The sequence below is a fragment of the Protopterus annectens genome, chromosome 13.part0 (genome assembly GCF_019279795.1).
Source record: "Protopterus annectens isolate FY-2018-M chromosome 13.part0, PAN1.0, whole genome shotgun sequence".
NCBI lineage: Eukaryota > Metazoa > Chordata > Ceratodontiformes > Protopteridae > Protopterus > Protopterus annectens.
Window position 1 is genome coordinate 930,585,406 of NC_056747.1, and position 21,928 is coordinate 930,607,333.

The following is a 21,928-nucleotide window of genomic DNA, read 5'->3' on the forward strand; positions in this document are numbered from 1 at the left end:
CTGCAAACACATCTTCCACCACATTCAAAACAGGAGGTATAGCTAAAGGCCTATGCTGGGGTAAAACAAGAATTCCTAAGCCTTTTCCTGGAATCAGAGAAATCTTGACCTTCCCATTTAAAATGCTCCTCATGGAATGCAGAGTCTCTGAAAATGAAAAATCCTCAGGAGGAGAAGCAGAAGGAGTAGAATCATCCACATCAGAATCAGAATAAGGAGGGTACTCCTGCAAGTCTTCAGCCGAAGACTCAAGCCTCGAGCATTGCTCAAAACTCTCAAACTCAGGTTCCACCCTAGGCCTCTTATCAGGAGGGCATAGAACCCCTAATCATAGTAATCAAATCCTCTGCCATTTTAAGCATATGTTTCTTAGGCAAAGATCCTGAAGCACTAGGAGAAACCCCACAGAAGCTAAACTTGGCCTGCCCCTCAAAGAAGCCTTGGAAACTGAAGGGGAGGCTCTAACCACCTTAGGAAGAGAGGGAAGAACAGCCACCTGAGAAGCCCCTCAGCCTGGCCTACTTCCTGAGAGGATACATCCTGTAACAGTAAAGTCTCCCTGAGACTCCAAAGAGACACCTGGCAAAACCTCCGGCTCCACTGTGCCTTCCAAAGAACCGGCGTCTGGGACTGTCGGTTCCTCCACCCTAGGCTTTGCTGCTTTATCTTTGCGTGTTTTAGCCGAAGCGCCGGAGCATCCGGCGGCATTTTATAATTACAACGCTTCCCAAACACTAACCTGGCACAGTCTAACCTTCTCTTAATAGTGCGTTTGTTAAATCTAGCACAAGAGCGGCATCCAACAACGTCGTGCTCAGGCCCTAAACAAGGTATACACAAAGTATGGTAATCCCTATGAGGTATCTGTTTCCCACAAGAAATACAGTTATTCACTTTTTCTGACATCCGTTAAAATACTGATGCAAGAAAAACCAAAATATTCTAGCCCAGCCAACTTTGATTCGGTCTGAAACTCTGACTTCAGAAACTTTCAGAACGCCAACCTGCACTCGCAAAATTGCTTCTGCATCGGACCATGCGGCAAAAGACTGATATGGCGTCGGTCATGCGCATTAGTACCCTGGCGTACTGACGTCAGTCTAATGCGCCTGACCGGCGCCATATACTTTGGTATTCGGGCCGACTGGACAGCGGACTACCCCAATAGTTAGGACTGCAGCAATGTGGAATGAAGAACATCTGGATCTTCATGTATTTCAAAAATTGACAGTGTCATGGGGAACTCCAGACATAGATCTGTTCGCTTCTCCACTAAACCACCAGCTGCCAAAGTTTTGCACAAAGAGGTTTCATCACACAGCTTGGAAAGTGGATGCTCTTTCTTTCACTTGGAAAAATCTTCATGTGTATGCTTTTCCACCTCTGCCTCTTCTCCCAAAGGTGCTTCTAAAGGTCAGACAAGACAAGCCAAGGATGATTTTAATAGCTCCAGATTGGCCTCGGCAGCACTGGTACCCATTACTGAGGAGTCTGGTAAGGAAGCCTCCATGGCCTTTACCCTTGATTCCACACCTGTTGTCTCAGAGGGACGGTCATCTGCTCAATGTCAAGCTTCAATCTCTTCATCTAACAGCCTGGCATATTCTGTTTTGAAAGACAGCAGGTCTCAACTTCCTCAACAAGTTTTAAATGTGATTATGGAAGCCAGAAGACCTAGTACAAGGAAAGTGTACGCAGAAAAATGGAAGAGATTTTTATTTTGGAGTGCAGCAAACAATTTGGAGATTTCTGAGCCTAATTTGAGTGTGGCTCTTCAATATCTTACTGAGTTATTAGACAAAGGTTTGTCTTTCTCTTCCATTAAGATTCATGCTGCAGCAATTTCAGCTCACTATGATTGTGACCCACCATTGTTTTCATCCTTTGTTCAAGCAATTTCTTAGAGGGGCAAAGAATATAAGACCCCCATAGAGCTCCTACTCCTGCTTGGGATCTCAATTTTGTGTTGGAGAAACTTACTCTACAACCTTTTGAGCCTCGGCTACTGCTGAATTGAAATATTTGTCATGGAAGACTGCTTTTTGTTGGCCATTACTTCTGCAAGAAGGGTTTCTGAGTTGCAGGCCCTTATGGCGGTAGAGCCTTTTTGATTTTTCATAAGGATAAGGTATCTTTCATTACTAATCCTTCCTTTATGCCTAAGGTGGTTTCTAGTGTGGCTTTAAACCAAACTATTCATTTGCCTACTTTTTATGCAGATCCCCAAAATAAAGGGGAAAAGATTTTGCACACTTTAGATGTACACAGGCAATTGCGTTATTATTTGAGCAGGACTAAGGATTTTAGGCAGTCTCAGCAGTTGTTTGTTTCTTTTGCTTTGGGTTAGCAAGAGGGCAAGCCTGTGTCAAAACAAACTATTCCTAGGTGGATTGGGTTTTGCATTGCATTTTGTTATTCCCATCATGGCAAGGAGATTCCAGCTGGAATTAGGCCTCATTCCACTAGGGCTACTGCCACTTCTACAGCATTTCTAAGGGGTGGCCACTAAGGATATTTTGGAGGCAGCTACTTGGAGTTCAGTGCATACTTTCTCTAAGCATTATCACCTTCCTCTCTACTCTAAGTCTAGGGCTGGTTTTGCCACAGCTATTTTGCAAGGCATGTTGTCAGTTCCTGCTTCCTTATGATTTGCCAGCCTCCCTTACCTCTGCTTTGGGATTCTACCCAATAGTTAGGACTGCAGCAATGTGGAATGAAGAACATAGTACAGTTTTGTACCTACCATAAATGTAGATGTTCGAGGATCCACATTGCTGCAGTCCAATTTACCCTCCCTCCTTCCCCTCTGTGTTTAGGGTGGTTGTGTAGGTGAGGTTATATTCTGGTAATTTTGTATATATTGTACATATTTTTGGTGCAGGTATGTTTGGAATTTTTGGTTTTGGCCTTAGCTTTTCAGGGTCTTCTGACATCTGGGGCAAGAAAAGACTGAGGATATGACGTCGGTCATGCGCATTAGTACCCTGACGTACTGACGTCAGTCTAATGCGCCCTGACCGACGTCAGCCATATACTTTGGTATTCGGGCCGACTGGACAGCGGACTACCCAATAGTTAGGACTGCAGCAATGTGGATCCTCGAACATCTACATTTATGGTAGGTACAAAACTGTACTTTTTGTCTGAACAAGAGTCAGATGACTATGATGCATCTGAATATGAAGACATGTAACCCCTCTCTAATTATGAGGATTCTGATGCAGAGGATTCCATCCCTTCAGCCTGTCCCCCAGAGGGTTTTTCCTTTGGGGAAACCCTTCATACCTTAAGGGAGCATTTCCAATGACAGAGTCAGGACTACCCTCAGTCTAAAAAGAGAGTGGGGGAATTCTTAGATCTTCCACAGCACAGACCCTTGGCCACCCCCCCAGTCCTGGATGTTGTGGAGGATGTTTTCCTGGAATCCAGCTTGACTCCTGCACCCAGAAAACCAGACAAGTACTATAAAGTCCCTGACTCTCTCAAATTTATTTTTAAAAATCCTACTGCTCACCCTGAGGTAATTTTTCAAGTGCCTAAAGGGATTAAAGCAACCTCTGCTAAGAATCCCAAACCCTCAGATAGGGATTCCCGAGCACTAGACAGATTGGATAAAAAAGTATACACCTCAGCTAGTCTTGCTATCAGGGCACTAAATTGTCAGTTCCATATGCTAAAATTTCAGCAACATACCCTGGAACTTCTCAAACAAAAAATGTCTTCCTTTCCTGCTTGTGCAGAATCTAGAGAGCTACAAGAGTTAATCCATTCTGCAAGTCAAGTAACTAAACACACCTTGCACTGTGGTTTTGACGTCCTAGAAGCTTCTTGCAGGGCAGCAGTCACCGGATCTGTCATTAGAAGCCATCCCTTGCCAGACCATGTCAAATCTAAATTGTTGGATGCCCCCTTGAACAAAGACAAGTTATTTGGCACTAAGGCAGAAGAGGTCTTAAAAAAGATGGAAGAAAAAGCAAAATCTATGCAGACAGTTAATAATTTCTTACAGGTCCAGCCACCCAGGTTCAGTAGGCATTGTCCCACCAAGCACTGGTCCTTTCCTGCTCCCACTAAATCAGTCCAGCCCAGGCCCTGGGGAACTAGACCCCCAGACAGCAGCCACAAGGAATGCAGAGATCTAAAAAGAGGCCTATCTCCACATTCCTACCAGGGAATCATGCAGGAAATATCTCCGTTTCAGGGCAGGATGTCAGCACTTTCAGTTTTCTGCGCTTCCCTTTGGCTTATCTACTGCTCCCAGAGTTTTCACAAAATGTGTGGCTCTGGGCATTGCCTTTTGCAGACAAAGGAATATCCAGATTTACCCATACTTCGACGACTGCTTAATTCAGGCAGACAGCCAGGAAAAGCTGCTCAAGCACCTGGCCTTTGTAAAGTCCCTACTAACCTCCCTAGGGTACACTGTCAACGAAAAGAAATCCAAACAGGTGCCCATCCAAAGGATTATATTCCTGGGAGCGAGCTTGGACACAGCATCCCATCCTTACACCAGAAAAGCAAATTTTCCTGACAGCCTACTTCTCTCAACTAGCCACCAGACCCCAGGTATCTGCAAGGCAGATCCTGCTAGCTCTGGGGTTCATGGAATCTTGCATACTACTCATTCCATATGCCAGACTGCATATGAGGAAACTTCAGTGGTACCTAAAAAGCCTTTGGTGTCAACACTGTCAAGGCCTGGAGACTCTTATACCTATAATCCCTTGCCTCAGAAAATATTTTCTTTGGTGGGCAACAGCATGCTCCCACAACATGGGGCTACTTTTGTCAGCACCCCCCCAGCCCAGACCCTCACCACAGATGCATCAGACTTTGCTTGGGATGCACACCTGGACAGCAGGTGCATACAGGGCCAATGGATCCCGCAGCAAATCCCTCTGCACATCAACCAAAAAGAGACGATGGCTGTCCAGCATGCCTTGATAGCTTTCAAGCCCCTTCTCTCCCCAGGGGCTCTCTTGATCAAAACAGACACCACCACTATGATGTAGTATATCAGCAAGCAAGGAGGGACTCACTCCTACCCTCTATGCAGGCTGGCCATGAGTCTTTGGCACACAGCCTCTGCCATGCAGCTGCACCTGTTAGCAGAATTCCTACCAGGTTCTCTCAATTCTCTGGGAGAAAAATTAAGCAGAAATCTTCTGGACCCACATGAGTGGCAGCTCAACAGAAGAAACTTCACCCTAATAACTCAGAAATGGGGCATCCCGAAGGTGATCTCTTTGCCTCCCACATCAACCGTCAGCTCAGAAAATTCTGCACAAGTGAGCATCACTGCATGGCTTGGAAAGTGGATGCCCTGTCCTTCCCCTGGGTCAATCTATTGGTCTATGCCTTTCCTCCACTACCTCTCATCCCCAGGGTACTGCTCAAAATAAAGGAGGAAAAAACAAGGACAATTCTTATAGCTCCAGACTGGCCTCGCCAGCACTGGTACCCCTTGCTGCTCAGCCTGTCCCCTCTGCCACCATGACATCTTCCTCAGATTCCAAACCTCCTGACCAAGAGGGAAGGGGGATTCATGCATCCCCGATTGCAGACATTCAGTCTGGCAGCTTGGCTTATTCCCTAACCCCCAATTAGTCTGCCAACCTCAGTAAACAGGTTCTAGATGTTATACGTGAAGCCAGACGCCCTAGCACTAGAAAGTCTTGTGCTGACAAATGGAAAAGGTTATGTACCTGGATTCAGGCTAAGGGAGCCAATACGGCACAGCCCTCCCTCCCTCTCATCTAGGATTACTTAGCTGACCCTACTACACAGTGGCCTTGCTTTCTCCTCTATAAAAATTCATGCCTCTGCTCATTTCCCCACTGAATAGCCCCTTTTCTCAAACCCTTTAATCAAACCGCTCTTAAGAGGGGCTAGCAACTTGAGGCCACACGGAAGAACACCAACCCCAGCTTGGGACCTTAACTTTGTGTTGGAAAAGCTCACCCTGCACCCCTTTGAACCAGCTTCTTCTGCAGAGCTAAAATTTCTCTCCTGGAAGACAGCTTTCCTTCTGGCCATCACTTCAGTCAGAAGAGTCTCCGAGCTGCAAGTGCTCATGGCTGTGGAACCCTTCATCATCTTCCATGCTGACAGGGTATCCCTCAAAATTAACCCATCCTTCATGCCCAAGGTGATGTCCAATGTAGCTCTCAGCCAATCCATTCATTTGCCTATCTTTTTTCCCTAATCCCCAGTACAAGGGGGAAAGGATCCTGCACTCTCTAGATGTGCATAGACAGCTCAGATTCTATCTAGACAGGACCAAACCCTTCAGAAGGTCTGATCAATTGCTGGTTAGCTTTGCTACAGGGGCAGAAGGCAAAGCCATCTCCAAACAAACCATTTCCAAATGGATAGCACACTGCATCCATTTCTGCTACAAACAACATGGAAAGCCTCTCCCCAAGGGGGTCAAGACTCACTCCACCAGAGCAGCCTCCACCTCTGCAGCTTTCCTCAGAGGAGTCCCCACCAGGGACATCCTGGACATCTGTTCACACTTTTACCAAACATTACCACCTGCCTCTCTTCTCCAAATCCAGGGCAGGGTTTGCCTCTGCAGTCTTGCAGGGCATCCTAGCCCCAACCCCTAGTTTCCTTGATTGCCTCCACCCTTTTCCTCAGCTTTGGGAATCAACCCAAATGTGATGACTGTAACAATGAAACACTAAGAACATAGTACAGTTGTGTACACTTACCATAAATGTAGATGTTAGAGTGTATTCACTGTTGCAGTCCTGGTTTCCCTCCCTCCATCCCCCTTTTCTTCTTTTTCATTACAAGGGACATATTGGTATTTACTTTCTACTGGTGGGGTTCTTCCACCAGAACCTGGCTCCTACTTGGGGGCTCCTGACAGGTTAGGGCAAGAAATACTGATGTAATAGCGTTGGCTGCCTTTCTTTGTACTACTGACTACCTGACATCAGTCCTGAAGCGACAGAAACCGACACAGAAATACTAAGCCTTTGGTATTCAGGCCGGCCGAGGGTTACCCTGGCAGGGATAACCCAAATGTGATGACTGCAACAGTGAATATACTCGAATATCTACATTTATGGTAAGTGTACACAACCGTACTTTTGCTGAGGTTACATGTCATCTAAGAAGGGCGAGTGTCAGTGTGGAAAGCAAATTCCACATACAGATTCCCTTGATCTTTGTCTCTTTTGCATAGGCCCTAACAGTGACCATACCTCCTGTGCTGTTTGTAAGGCCTTTGTCTCAAATACTCTGCATAGTCGTCTTGCTTCTCTTAATCTGTATCTAGAGAACCAGTGTCTTAAGTGCTTAGCACGCAACATTATGGAATGTGTGTCAGGTCCTTCAGGGGAGCCTGCTCTGAAGAAGGCCAAGAAATTCAGGCCTGACGTTTCTGCTGCTCCTCCAATTCTGGACGTTTCTTCAAAGCAGATGTTCACCTGGAGACCTGTTTGGAGATAGCTGGAGATTTTTCCACGGGTACCCTTGTGAAGGCTGCAAAGGATCCTGCTACATGTCCTCATGGGGTATGGAGACATCTGCTTCGGGTGAAGGGGGAACCCAGGCTCATTGACTCTGAAAGCTGTTGAGGCATTACACGAGTCCTGGTTTGTGAGGACATCCCTAGCAATATTGTCGAATGCAGGCTGATGTCTGGTCCCTCGTTCTTCCACAGTATGGAACCACTTGAAGAAGAAGCAGAAAACCAAGTATTTTTCTCCTTCTCAGGAACAATCCACTGATTGGCAAGCCTTTTCACAAGGACTGTTTAAAGCCTTAATGGTCCTTGGGCAATCCAATCCACAGGAGCTTCTCTTCCTCCTGTGCATCTGGTCTTCTTGGATGCTTTTTCCTCTGCTCCTAAGTGTCCTCACTTTATCCACCTCCTGCCCCAAAAAAGCCAGACAGGTTCTATAAAGTGCCAGAGGATTGTAATTTTTTGTTTAAGTGCCCTTCTGTAGACCCAGCTACAGTCTCAGTGACTGCAGATAAACCCTCTAAGCTTTTGCCTTCTACCCTCAGAAAAGGAGAGCAGGGGGCGACTGTGTCATATCTCCTGTGCAGGTTGGCTGTCAAGGCTTGGGAGTTGTCAAATCAATGTCAGCTGAGTCTGCAGGCAGTTTACATTCCTTCCAGTTAGAATGCTGTGGCAGACACATTAAACAGGTCCATGACTCAGTCCCACAAATGGATGTTGCATAGGGATGTGTTTCTGGATATTATCCACCAGTGGTGTACTCTTCAAGTAGTCTGTTTGCCTCCCCCATGAACAACCAACCTCCAAAGTTTTGTGCAGGAGTTCCTGACACTCAGGCATGGAATACGGATGCCCTATCATTCTCTCAGAAGGGGATGTTTTTCTATGCATTCCCCCCTTCAGAAAGTTATGTTGCTGTGAGGCAACATCACTAACCGCTGGACGACTAATGCCGCCCAATGTGCTGATTTTTTTTTTTTTTTTTTAATACTATTTTTTTTTTATTAGTCTGACCCTTTTACTAGGCCTTGTAATGATTGACAGTCCTCCTGCTGCCAAAACTTTTGCATGTGCTGAAAGCAGATGTTTAACTGATGGGCTTGGAACTTGCATTGGCACCCTTTACATACTGAAGGGTGTGGATCCCTCAGGGAGAGAGCTCCACTTTATTGGAATTGCAGCCTTCCTAGGAATAAATGCCTTGGAGACAAATATGTTTCTAGTGCCCCCACCTGATTTGCTCAGATAACCACAACTATTCCTTCATGGGGTATCTAAGCGAAGGGGCATGTGGATGTATCTCTTTTACAGAGAAGGTACATGCATATGTCAGTTAAATGAGGATGCCACTCTGCTTGATCTTCTACACTTAAACAAAACAAATAGTATCGTGAACATCCAGTCTAAAAACGTATAAACTTTCTCCAAGACGTAAGAAGAACATGCTAGCACAATAAATTCCTAACCCACTTAATCTACTGCTTAAGAAAAAAAGCTTCACTTACAGATCAAGCATTGCAATACATTGGTCACATTCCAAAACTACTCTACACCTTTGGATGGACTATCGCAAATTCACTCCTGGAGTATGTAATGTGGCACACGTCAATCAAGGAGCATCACTCAGCCAGTTACACTATTTAACTGGCTATGTTTCTCAGTGATCTTCTGGACCTTATGCCTAGTACATACTTGTTTTCCATTGTACAAAGAATAGTTTGGTATCAGAAGTAATGAGAAACTCTGTTAAGACTGTGGCAGCAGTGCAGTGAATACATCTGATGTGGTAGGGAAATACATTTACATGTCTTGTATAATTGATCATTGCAAGGGAAAATACATTTATATAACTTGTCTAATTGATCAGTGCAAGATGCTTAGGTTATTTAGGTTCAATACTGGTTGTCAGGAATGTTAGATTGCTTGTATTATGGCCTTGACTTTGTGTAAGCAACACTTTGCAGAATAAGGCTTCTTAATTGCTAGGAAAACTTTTGACTTGATGGGAGGTTGAGGTGTTTATTTTTGTGGTCTCCAACAAGAAAGTGACAAAAAAAGGATTTGTTTAATATTTTTCAGACACTGCGAGAGATTGTGATTGGTGTACTACGTCAGTTAAATAATCAGCTGTATTGATCATATCTCAGAAGAAGAGGAGGGCTCCTCAGTCTTGAAGAACTGGTCTGCCTTCTGACTAAAATTCTCTTACGCATCTGAAAGAGCTTTACCTTGGATTGCAGACCTAGAAGGAAGTGTCACCATACTGCATCATCCAAAATGACTTGAGATCTGGAAGCAATTCTGCATTGCAGCACCTGTTTGAACTGATGCTTTTAAGTGTCCTTTCAGAAAGACATTTTAATAGTGCTGTGAAAATATTTATCGGAGATTTTCTCCACCCAACATACACACACAAATTTTATTTGGCAGGTTTATACAGTACTGTTCCCAGCAATCTCCCAATGTTAATATTAGTCTTTGAATTGTGATGGTTCTTATTTTTTAAGGCTTCAGGGAGTAATCCTTATAATTTAAAAGGAACAGTGTTAAATTTTTTACAGAAATATTTGAAAAAATTTTGCATTATATTTTATTGTAGATGAGGCTCCCAATGCAGCTTCTGCAAGTCTTAGCAGAGTAATTGAGCAATGATGCCAAAAGGTTTTTTACTGAACTGATTTCTGTATTATGATGATTTTCCTGCAAGTCAAATGAATTCGTAACATTTCATATCAATACAGTACATAAAGGAAAGAACTAATAGCCCTAAGAAGCACACTTTGGAGTGACTGCTGGCAGCTTGAGTGACTACTTTCATAATTTTCTGCACATTTTTAAAGCAATTTACTCGGGTATACTAACTGATGGCGTACTGCATTGCTGTTTAGTTCAAAAGTAGCCCTGGAAACGATCTGTAACAAAAATGAGCTCTGCATTTTGCATGTATTTTTAATTCTCCTAAAATGGAATTGTTTTAGGTGGTTTATTAGATGCATCTCCTTTAAGTCTGCAGTTATATGTTTAAGAGCACATCTGTGATAATTATGAAGACTGCTGTTTGCTTTAAGTATAACAGTTCCTGATGATTTTTAAAACATAAATTGCCTCCATATCGGAGGCTTATTTTTTTTTTTTTTTGCTTTGTACTGAATTTTAGTAAATTTTGGACACTTTCTATGACTTTGCTTTTTATATAGATGTCTTGAATGAATTGTTTGAATTTGGATTTGCTGTCCATGATGTGTATTATTATTCCTTTTTTCCCTTTATGCAGTGTGTTAGCAAAGACATTTAAATCAATGGTCAGAGTAGCAAAGCAGCTGGTGTACTGTTTGAAATCAAGTGATTAATTATTGTCTTCTTTTATGTACTTTGAGTCATCTCGTGAAATGTGGAATACAGAACAGCTTTGTCTTATATGTGACCTTTTTAGCCACAGACCATTTTTGACCTGTAACCTCAAGTAACTTCACACCAGGTTTAGAATACCTCGTCATGTTGGTTATTTGGTGTCAGAGCAGGTGAGGTAGGGAGTTGTATAGCATTGCTGCTTGAAGTCCATTGTAGTGTCTTGTACTTTTTGGAGGCGGAGAAGCTGTAGCATGACTTAGATCTCATTGTAAAGCTTGCTGATAAACAAAACTGAGAATTTGACCCTTTAAAGTTAGGAAGCATATTCCACGTGGAAATGCAGTAGCCGTACTTATTAAGACTTGCCTTTTTTTTTTTTTTTTTTTTTTTTAGGGGTGGGGTTATCACACACACAAAAAAAATGAAGTGAAATACATAGCAGTAGGGCCAGAAACCTTCTAAGGCTTAAGATTAGGGATGTACAAGAAATATTGGAAGCATTTTACATTGTTCACTTCAGCTGATAGGTTTATTGGGCTTTGGCTACGTATTTTCTTGTATTAATCCCATTGCTGGAAAATGGCAAACTTTGTAGACAATGGCAATCTGTCTGCAAGCAATAAATCTGATCTGTTCCAGAAATAGCCTTCCATCTGTGCTCTGCTGTCTGTCATTTTAGATGTAGTTCTGCCCAAATGAATATTCAGTGTGTCACAAAGTGTATTCGTTGTTTTGTAGTTTATCATAAAATAGACTAGTTGACCATACATTTTTTTGCCAGTTTTCCCCGCAAGCCAACTGTTTTTCCACATATCACATGATAGTTTGCCCATTGTGTTTGCAGTTTTGAGGAAGGATTCCAAAAATCGGTGTCATTGCCTTCACCCTGCCCTGTTGAAAGGCTAGTGTGACAAGGGTAATGGCCATTAATTTTTCACTGCCATACTGAACTAGTGTAGTGAACAAAACACAGCATTTTAACTTAAGTGTTGAGCATTCTGCTGATCATTGTAAGTGCTGGCCGTCATCCTCTTGAAATGGAATGTTATAGACTAGTAGTCTATAATATTCCTCTTCTTCAGGAGGATAAAGCCTAAAACTACGATATAGCCCTTTGTAGATATGAGTAACTGCATATTACAGTCATTTTAACTTAAGCATGAAGTGACACTGGCTGAAACTAATTTACCAGTTAAGGGTACCATTATTTGCTATGGTTCCTGAATTGTTTATCTTTGTAGATGTTCTTCATGTTTCATTGTTGCAGTCATCACACTTGGGTTATCCTGTCAGGTAGCCCTCAGTCGGCCCGAATACCAGAGGCTTAGTATTTCTGCGTCAGTTACTGTCTCTGTAGGACTGATGTCAGGTCGTTAGTGGTATAAAAACGGGCAGCCGACGCCATTACATCAATGTTTCTTGCTGAGGAACCCGAAGCAGAAACAGTTCACACAAGTGCCGGTCGGCCGCTACCTGAGTTTTCCATTTCCAAAATTGAAGTTTAAGTCTTCTAAAGCTAAGTACCCTGTTGGGGATCCTTTTTTCTTGCTCTAACCGATGTCAGAAAAAGTTAACAATTGTCTCGCCTGTGGAAAGCAAATACCACACTGAGATTTCCATTCTTACTCCATCACTTGTTTAGGCCCAGACCACGATGTCTCTCGTTGCTGGTTTTGTGCTTTGTTCAATGCCCGAACTATTTGGTGTCGGGCCCTTATTGTAGTTAAATACTTTCATTCTTGATGTCCGTATTTGGAAATGGCTTCGGTAAGCCATCTGACTACCGATCTTCCAAAAAAATGTAAGGATAAAAACAGAGACAGACCGCACAGGTCCCAAACTGCCGACACTTCTGCTAGTTGCCAGTTTGCCGGTACTCAGTGAGGCACTTTTGCAGCCCCTGATGCTCACATCGATGGATTTGCCGGCCATTACCGAGACCCTTTCGGAGTCCGGTATGCAGCGAGACTCTTCTTTGACTATGGAACTTGCGGATGTCTCTACCTTGGATAGGTTCGGAGCCACTGTGCAGGCACCTGCTTCTGAGGAAGTTCTTCGCACTACCGATATTCAACACAAACCGAAGACTTTTTTCACATCTTCAGTTCTTTCTAAAACTACCGGATTTCTAAGGCCCAGAGTACAAGCTACGCCTAGAAAACTGACGACCCAAACTCATGCGCCTGCTTCCTTGCCACAATCACAGATGCTAAAATGACGGAAAACCTTATCATGCTGATTAGGGGCAGCCACAGCCTTCTCCTGCTAAAAGAAAAAGAGACTTGTCTCCAGCACCTTTATCTGACCAAGAGTCCGATGCCTCTGAGGTTTCTGATTATGAAGACATGGCCTTATCTGCTTATGAGGATTCAGATGCATAGGAATCCATTCTCTCTACCTCTCCTCCAGAGGATTTTTCTTTTGGTGAAACCATACACACTTTGAGAGAGCATTTCCATTGGGAATGCCAGGATTACCCTCAGTCCAAAAAAAGACTCGGGGAATTTTTAGATTTACCTCAGCACAGGCCCTTAGCTATACCCCCGTCCTGGATGTTGTGCATAATGTTTTTATGGAATTCAGTCTAACCTCGGATAAATTACCTCCTGCACCCAGGAAACTGACAGGTTTGACTGTCAGAGTCCCTGACTCTCACAAATTTCTTTTCAAGAATTCTACTGCTGACCCAGAGGTCATCTCCCAAGGGCCTAAAGGAATAAAAGCAACTACAACTAAGAATCCCACCCCTCGGACAGGGATTCTCGAGCCTTAGACAGATGGGGTAAAAAAGTGTATACTTCTGCAACTCTTGCCATTAGAGCATTAAATTGTCACTTCCACATGCTGAAATAACAGCAACATACCATGGAACTCATTAAACAAAAATTATCTACCTTCCTTGACTGTGCAGAAAATAAAAACTTACAGGAATTTATGGATTCTGCAAGCCAAATCAGTAAGATACCATGCAATGTGGGTTTGACGCCCTAGAAATATCCTACAGGGCAGCAGTCACAGGGTCTGTATTTCAAAAGCATGCTTGGCTTAAGGAACAGACCTTGCCAGATCATGTCAAATAAAAATTATTGGACGCACCTCTTAACAAAGACAATCTGTTTGGCACCAAAGCAGAAGAGGTTTTAAAAAACATGGAAGAAAAAGCTAAATCTATGCAGACAGTTAAAGACTTTTTGCAAGTTCAGCCTCCAAGATTCAGTAGACATTGTCCCTCAAAACATTGGTCCTTTCCTACCCCCTCAAGGCCACTTCAGACAAGACCTAGGGGGTAACAGACCCCCTAGACAGCAGTCTCAGGGTATGCAGAGATCTAAACAATGGAGTGCCTCCACTGCTAAACCAGGGAGTGCTAAACCACCCCCTTATGGAAAGAATTCCCAATGACTCCTCAACTCCTCCTCTCACCACTACCCATCTGTCCGTGCCACTAGGAGGAAAACTTGCCTCCCATGCAGAAAACTGGGCCTCCATCACCAACAACTGATGGGTCCTCAACATAGTGTCCCATGGGTACAAATTTTATTTCAACACCTTGCCAACCCCAAAGGGATTCCCAGATCTTCCTCCAAACCAGTGGGCAGAGGCAGAAAATGATCAGGTAGGCCAAGGGTTTTAGTCCAGGCTTTTTCTAGTACCCAGAAAAGAGGGCACCTGGCACACAATCTTAGATCTATCTATTCTAAACACCTTCCTGGTGGTACCAAAATTCAAAATGCTCACTGCTTCTCCCTTTGCTGTCCAAAGATGCCTGGTTAGCCACTCTAGACCTGAGGCCTAACTGCATATCCCAATTAGAGATTCTTGCAGGAAATATCGACGTTTCAGGGCAGGATCTATGCATTATCAGTTCTTTGCACTTCCCTTTGGCTTATCCACTGCTCTCAGAGATTTCACAAAATGCCTGACTCCAGCCATTGCTTATTGCAGGCAAAGAAATATTCAAATTATCCTTACTTGGACGACTGCCTGATTCAGAAAGACAGTCAGGAAAAGCTGTTACAGCACCTGACATTTGTGAAGGACCTACTAACCTCACTGGGGTACACCATCAAAGAGAAGAAATCCAAACTTGTCCACTGTCAAAAAATTGTATTCCTTGGGAGTAAGCCTGGACACAACATCCCAGATGGCATTTCTACTTCCAGAAAAACAAGCCTATCTGACAGGCTACTTCTCTCAACTGGCCACCAGAACCCAGTTATCCGCAAGGAAAATCCTGCAAGCTCTAGGGTTCATGGCCTTCTGCATTCTACTAATTCCATATGCCAGACTGCATATGAGGAAATTTCAGTGGTACTTAAAAAGCCTTTGATGTCAACATTCACAGGACCTGGAAACTATTATACCTATGATACCCTGTCTAAGGAAAGATTTTCTTTGGTGGTCAGCAGCATGCAACCACAACAAGGGACTTCCCTTTTCACAACCCTACGCCATCCAGACCGTAACCACAGATGCATCAGACTATGTCTGGGGTGCTCACCTGGACAGCAGGTGCATTCAAGGCCTTTGGAGCCCAAACCAAATTCATCTGCACAGCAACCAAAAAGAGATGCTACCTGTTCAGCACGCTCTGACAGCTTTCAGTCCCCTGCTCTCTCCAGGGCCTCTACTTATCAAAACCAACAACACTACAGTAATGTGGTACATCAACAAACAGGGGGGAACCCACTCCTACCCTTTCTGCAGGCTAGCCATGACTCTTTGGGATACGGCCTCAGCCATGCATATTCATCTGCAAGCTCAATTTCTGCCAAGTAACCAAAACACTCTGGGAGACAACTTAATCAGAAATCTCCTAGACCCACACGAGTGGCAATTAAACCACAACACCTTCAATCTTGTGATCCAAAAGTGGGTTACCCCGAAGGTGGACCTATTTGCCTCCCCCTACAATCACCAGCTCAACAAATTCTGTACCAGGGAACCTCACAGCAAGGCCTGGAAAGTGGATGCCCTATCCTTCCAGTGGGCAAACCTATCAATCTATGCATTTCTCCCCTACCTCTTCTGACCAGAGTATTACTTAAAATAAGAGGGGAAAGACCAAGGGCAATCCTGATTGCCCCAGACTGGACTCGCCAACACTGGTACCCACTACTGTGCAGTCTGTCCTCATTGCCTCCATGGCACCTATCCCAGGTTCCAACTCTTCTGACGCAGCAGGAGGGAAGAGTTTTTGCATCCACGGTTGCAGACATTGAACCTAGCAGCCTGTCTTATTCCTTGACTTCTCCTCCAGTTGCCACCCTAAGCAAACAAGTCGTGGATGTCATACGTGAAGCCAGACAACCCAGTACTAGAACATCCTATGCTGACAAATGGAAAAAGTATTGTTCCTGGATCCAGACTAAAGGAGCTGACCCAGCACAGCCCTCCTTACCTCTCATTCTGGATTACCTAGCAGAACTACTCCACAGGGGCCTATCCTTCTCTTCCATTAAAATCCATGCCTCTGCCATCTCTGCACATTACTGCACTGAGCCACCTCTCTTCTCACACCCCGTCATCAAACAATTCCTGAGAGGGGCTAACAACTTAAGGCCACCAAGGAGAGCTCCTACTCCTGCTTGGGATCTTAACTTTGTGTTGGAAAAGCTCATGCTCCCCCCCCCCCTTGAGCCTGCAGCTTCAACAGAGTTAAAATTCCTCTCTTGGAAAACAGCCTTGCTTCTGGCCATCCCTTCAGCTAGAAGAGTATCTGAGTTATAAGCAAGTATGGCTGTGGAACCTTTCATCATTTTTCATGCTGACAGGGTCATCCTCAGGACTAACCCATCTTTCATGCCTAAGGTGGTGTTCAGTGTGGCTCTCAACCAATCTATTCATTTGCCCACCTTTTTCCCTAAACCTCAAAATAAGGGGGAAAGGATCCTGCACTCTTTCGATGTGCACAGGCAGCTCAGATTCTACCTGGATAGGACTAAGCCCTTTAGAAAATCTGACCAGTTACTAATCAGCTTTGCACCAGGGGCAGAGGGCAAAGCCATATCAGAACAAACCATCTCCAAATGGATAGCACACTGCATCCATTTCTGTTACAAACATCATGGGAAACCACCCCCACTGGGGGTCAGAACACATTCAACTAGGGCAACTTCAACCTCTACAGCCTTTCTTAGAGGGGTCCCTACCAGGGACATTCTGGAAGCCGCAACATGGAGTTCTGTTCATACCTTCACCAAGCATTACCACTTGCCTATATTTTCAAAATCCAGGGCAGGCTTTGCAACCGCAGTCCTGCAGGGCATTCTAGCTAGCCCCAGCTCTTCTTGACTGCCTCCACCCGATCCTCAGCTTTGGGAATCAACCCAAGTGTGATGACTGCAACAGTGAAACACAAAAAACATAGTACAGTTGTGTACACTTACCATAAATGTAGATGTTCGAGTGTATTCACTGTTGCAGTCCTGGTTTCCCACCCTCCAGCCCCCTTGTCTTTCTCTCTCTCCCTCACCCTTACAGGGCTATTGGCATTTACTTTCTACTGGTGGTGTTTATCCACCATAACTTAGCTCCCTTTTGGGGACTCCTAACATTTGGGGCAAGGAAAACTGATGTAATGGCGTCGGCTGCCTGTTTTTGTACCACTGACGACCTGACATCAGTCCTGGAGCGACAGCAACCAACACAGAAATACCAAGTCTCTGGTATTTTGGCCGAATGAGGGCTACCCCTGACAGGATAACCCAAGTGTGATGACTGCAACAGTGAATACACTCAAACATCCACATTTATGGTAAGTGTACACAACTGTACTTTCTTTTGTTTTCAGAAGCAGTCTTTCACTGTAACTTCTCCTTAAATTAGCCATACTGTTAAAATTGGAGAATTTCTGTGCCTCCAGACACCTAAACAGCTGTCTTGCAGATCAGTTTTGTTCATTTAAAAGGATTGTATGAAAAACTTGTGTTCAGTTGGAATAAGGAAAATGAAACTATAGTCCAGTTACTTGACTATTACTGCCTCTTTGTCATACAGCCACTTTATTCCTGACACAGTGAAACATCTCCACAACCTTCTTGTGCTTCCTACTCAGCACGAGGTTTCCTCGTTTTACACTTTCCTGCAAACTTCTAGTACTGTAGTGTGGGACAGGCAGAACTCTATCCTAACATCAGGTATGACTTGCAGCAGTCTCTGGGCTTTCAGAATTTCTTGAAGATACTGGGGCCATTTTGTCAGACAGATCCTTTGAGCAGGGGTCTTTGAGATAAATTTTGGTTTGGAAGTTCTGAATTCATTTGGGGGAGGTAGTGGTAGAATACAAGTATCTGCACTCATCAGGCATGTCATTTGATAATAAAATCATGCTTATCCACAGGTATTAGTGCTACATCAGACCAGTGTGATTCTAGCAGGATATATGTAAAATAACATAGCACTGGTGCTAATTAAACTTTAAGCACCCCTGTGTGTTTTAAGATGAATTAATACATGCATTGTTGTATTTATTACTGTAGGAATGCTGTGTTTTAGGTAGCCTTTTACTGCACCCAGTAGGGCATCACACAAGAAAACGTGTTTTCTGTTTGATAATAAAGCAGATTGTACATTCAAGCCGCAGAGCAGTAGCTAATGTAGTACTTTATATTTGAAAATAATACAGGCTGCGTATTTCTATACCTGTCACTCAGACTAGCTACTAAAAAGGTGATTCACGCAGCACAATAGTTTGTCTGCCAATCCTACCACCACCATATACAGGAGGAGGTATTTGCATAACATATTTAAGTAACTGCACATAATAGTGAAGTGCATTCTGTCAGTGTCTCTACATTTTTTTTAAACTTTTCGGTGCTTCACAACATTACTTTTTGGAACTGGACTGCAATTGATTAGTTTTGCTGTGTGGAGAAATATAGTGTATTTATATGACACTGTACAGCGTAGATTTTGTCACTGTAATGAAAGAGTTACAAATGTGTCAGCACTGTGTACATTTATTTGCACACATTTTGAACTAATCTTTTATCAGTTCTTTATACAAAATCTGCACATTTGCTTATGGATGGCTCCAGTCTTGCCATCTGTAGAACAGTATACATCCCCAGTTTACTTTCAGGACTGTGAGTCACATCTCATCATATTGCTTGCACTACCAGATATTGGGACATGAATACCTAAAATGAAGGGCATACTTTGACTGTTAAGACAAAGAACAGGAATTTCAGTATGTACAGGTTTCCTCACCTTTGAACTGACAATAACCATGGCACTAATTTAGGAAAGCAGTGTCAATTCAAAAGTACAAGTTCACACAGAATACTCAGTATTTTCTAGTTTATGTTTGAAGATGTAATCCATGTGAGTTTCCCACATTTTAGAGCTGGGTTGTCATCAGTCTTGCAAGTTTTGTATGCATTTCTCCTTTCTGGTGCTGTAAATTTTGATACTGCTGTGTTTTTATTCTGTAATCCATACACTGTTAACTGTCCATCATCCCCTCTTAGAAACTTGTTCAGTACCGATTGATATGAAAAATGTTCTTGGCCAAGCTCTTCTGGATTTTGCCTTTGTCTTTATTGACTGAAAAGTGTTCCACAAATGCTGTTCTAATAGTCTTGATTCAAGGAGTATGACTTTTCTGAATCATATTTTAATATTCCAGGCTTGAAAAGTCACCAATTTGATTGTACTTTCACCCCCCCCCACACACACACACACTTCTTAGGAGGGCACCTGCATTGCTACAAGCATTTGCCCAGGTAGTACACTTGATGAGTTCATAGTGGCACCCCCACTCCTGTTTAAATACTGGTTCATGCTCCAGTAGTAGTTCACATATCAATTTTTATCATGGTACTACCTAGGGTAGCCTCCGTGCAACATCAAATGCCAGCAGAAGTTTCCTCTGTAATGCTTAGCTGAATGAGAGGGAGTGATTGCTGGTATTCACGGCTGTATTTGAGACTGTGTGAAGGCAGTGCTTAGCTGAATGAGAGGGAGTGATTGCTGGTATTCACGGCTGTATTTGAGACTGTGTGAAGGCAGTGGGTAACTTTGAACCAGGAAGATGTATTACTTCTGGCTTTCAAAACTATGCAGTGATGTTTGCTGGCATCTTCATAATTCATTTAATAATGTACATAAATGTAAGGTCAGGGGTAGGAAAGGGCACATAATGTTGTACTCTGCTGTACAGGGAGTAGCAGTTTTGTTCTGCAGATGGGCATGTAACACTGAATTTTTTACAGTCTAAATGTTTTTTTTCTGGATTTGGAAACGTTTTGCAGTTTTAATGTTTTTATACATTTTTAAGAATTTGCAAAATATGCTATTTTTACTTGTTGCATATGGTAAGGATTCAATAAAAGATCACTGAAAATTAAAATGCAGTCTTTTTAATACGCATGGCACATTACATAAATATTTAGAACCACAGTTGATCCACCATGGTCAGTTTGTTCTCTGTGACATTGTGCTATACTTTCTTTTCACTTTTTTTTTTATTAAACACCTGTTTATAATGGTATAACCAAAAAGTAATAATGTGCATATTGTCTTAGTTTGTGATTATATGCAGGAGCACCTTGACATTGAACAGCTGACGAAGTATGCTGCTTCTTTCTGTGTCTGCAGTCTGTCATTTTCCTTCAGTCTTTTCTTCCCAACCCACTAATGAAATGCTTACCATTAAAATGGGAAAACTGACAAGTTAGTTTGTAAGCACACCTGTTCCATGTATGTTTGCAAAATGAATTCTAGATGAGGTAAAAGATCCTAATGGATTCCTGTAATTCTTTGCACACTGCAAGTATTGTTAGTAACTATTTCTAGTTAACTTGATGTCCTTCAAGAATGCAACTGCAGTCATAACATATGGGTTGTCCTGCCTCAGGCAGCCCTCGGTCGGCCGAATTCCAAAGTCTGGGTCCGGCGTCGGCTAGTGTCGCCTCCTCTCCGATGTCACAACGGCTGGAGTATAAAGGCATCGGCCGACGCCATCTTCTTCAGTCTTTCTTGCCGCGCGGTGCCCAAAGCAGAAGCAGTTCGCAAGTGCCGGTCGGTCAGCTCCTGTGTTTTCAGTACCGAAGTCATCTAAAAGCTAAGTACCCGTTGGGAACATTTATTCTTGCCTCAGCCGATGTCAGAACAAATTGAGAAAGTTAATAATTGTTTGTCTTGTGGTAAACAAATACCTCATAAGGACTTCCACTCTCTCTGCCTTCCCTGCCTGGGCCCAGACCACGACGTCTCGGCCTGTGCTGCCTGTGCCTGCTTTAATAAGTGCACTCTCAGGCGCCGGGCAGAATTCGCCGAGGACTTCGGTGAATCTTTTGCGTATATCATGCCATCGGAACAATCAACCCAATCTGCTAAAAAACGCAAGGACCGGGACCGACATCCTCGGCCCACGTCCGCTACCGATGTTTCTCCTAAACCCTCTGCTAGCGCTCCGGCTCCTTCGGAAGTGGTAAATCTACCGCTCCAGGCCGACGCCACAGCGCTAACACGACCTTCGGTGTCGGAGATCTCTCCGGTGCCGGTTGTTGATTTTCCTCCGGAAACCGAAGTTCTGGATCTACCCGACACCATTCCTGTGGACAAGGTAACGCCTGCACGTGGGGCTGCTAGGCCTCCTGTTTCCATGTCCATCAAGGCCTTTGCACGTGCTAAGGCCACCAGTCAGGCCAAGGCCCATCCTAAACCTGCCCAGGCCCCTTCTTCTGATAAGCAGATCATGTCTCTGGCTGCAGATCTTATTTCCCTTATCAGGGGGTCTCAGCCTCATCCGGACAGGGGTTCTCAGCCACCTGCAGAGAAAAGGCCTACAACTGAGCAGGCGGACGACCTCTCCTCGGATGAAGCCTCTGGGGATTCTGAGCACTCAAGAAGAACCCTTCCAGGCCTACGAGGACTCTGATGCTGAGGAATCTATTCCCTCTGCCTCCCCTCCAGAGGATTTCTCATTTGGGGAAGTTCTGCATTCCATGAGGGAACATTTTCAATGGCAGGGTCAGGAATTCTCTGACTCCAGGAAAAGGCTACGTACTTTCCTCAAGCTCCCCCAGCACAGACCTTTGGCTATCCCTCCAGTTATGGATGTTTTGGATGATGTTTTCTCTGACTCCAGTGACA

General features: G+C 43.9%; 1 protein-coding gene across 4 annotated transcripts in view; it reads left to right on the forward strand.

Moving 5' to 3' along the window:
• The window catches only part of MLX (MAX dimerization protein MLX), a 702,906-nt gene extending 691,428 nt beyond the window's left edge, over positions 1-11,478 (forward strand). For all 4 annotated transcript variants that reach the window (XM_044054697.1, XM_044054694.1, XM_044054695.1 and 1 more), the window contains one exon: positions 9,557-11,478. In XM_044054697.1, coding sequence (XP_043910632.1) covers positions 9,557-9,613 — 57 coding nt within the window. In that variant the 3' untranslated portion in view covers positions 9,614-11,478. The remainder of the gene's footprint in view (positions 1-9,556) is intronic.
• The last annotated feature ends 10,450 nt before the right edge of the window (positions 11,479-21,928 follow it).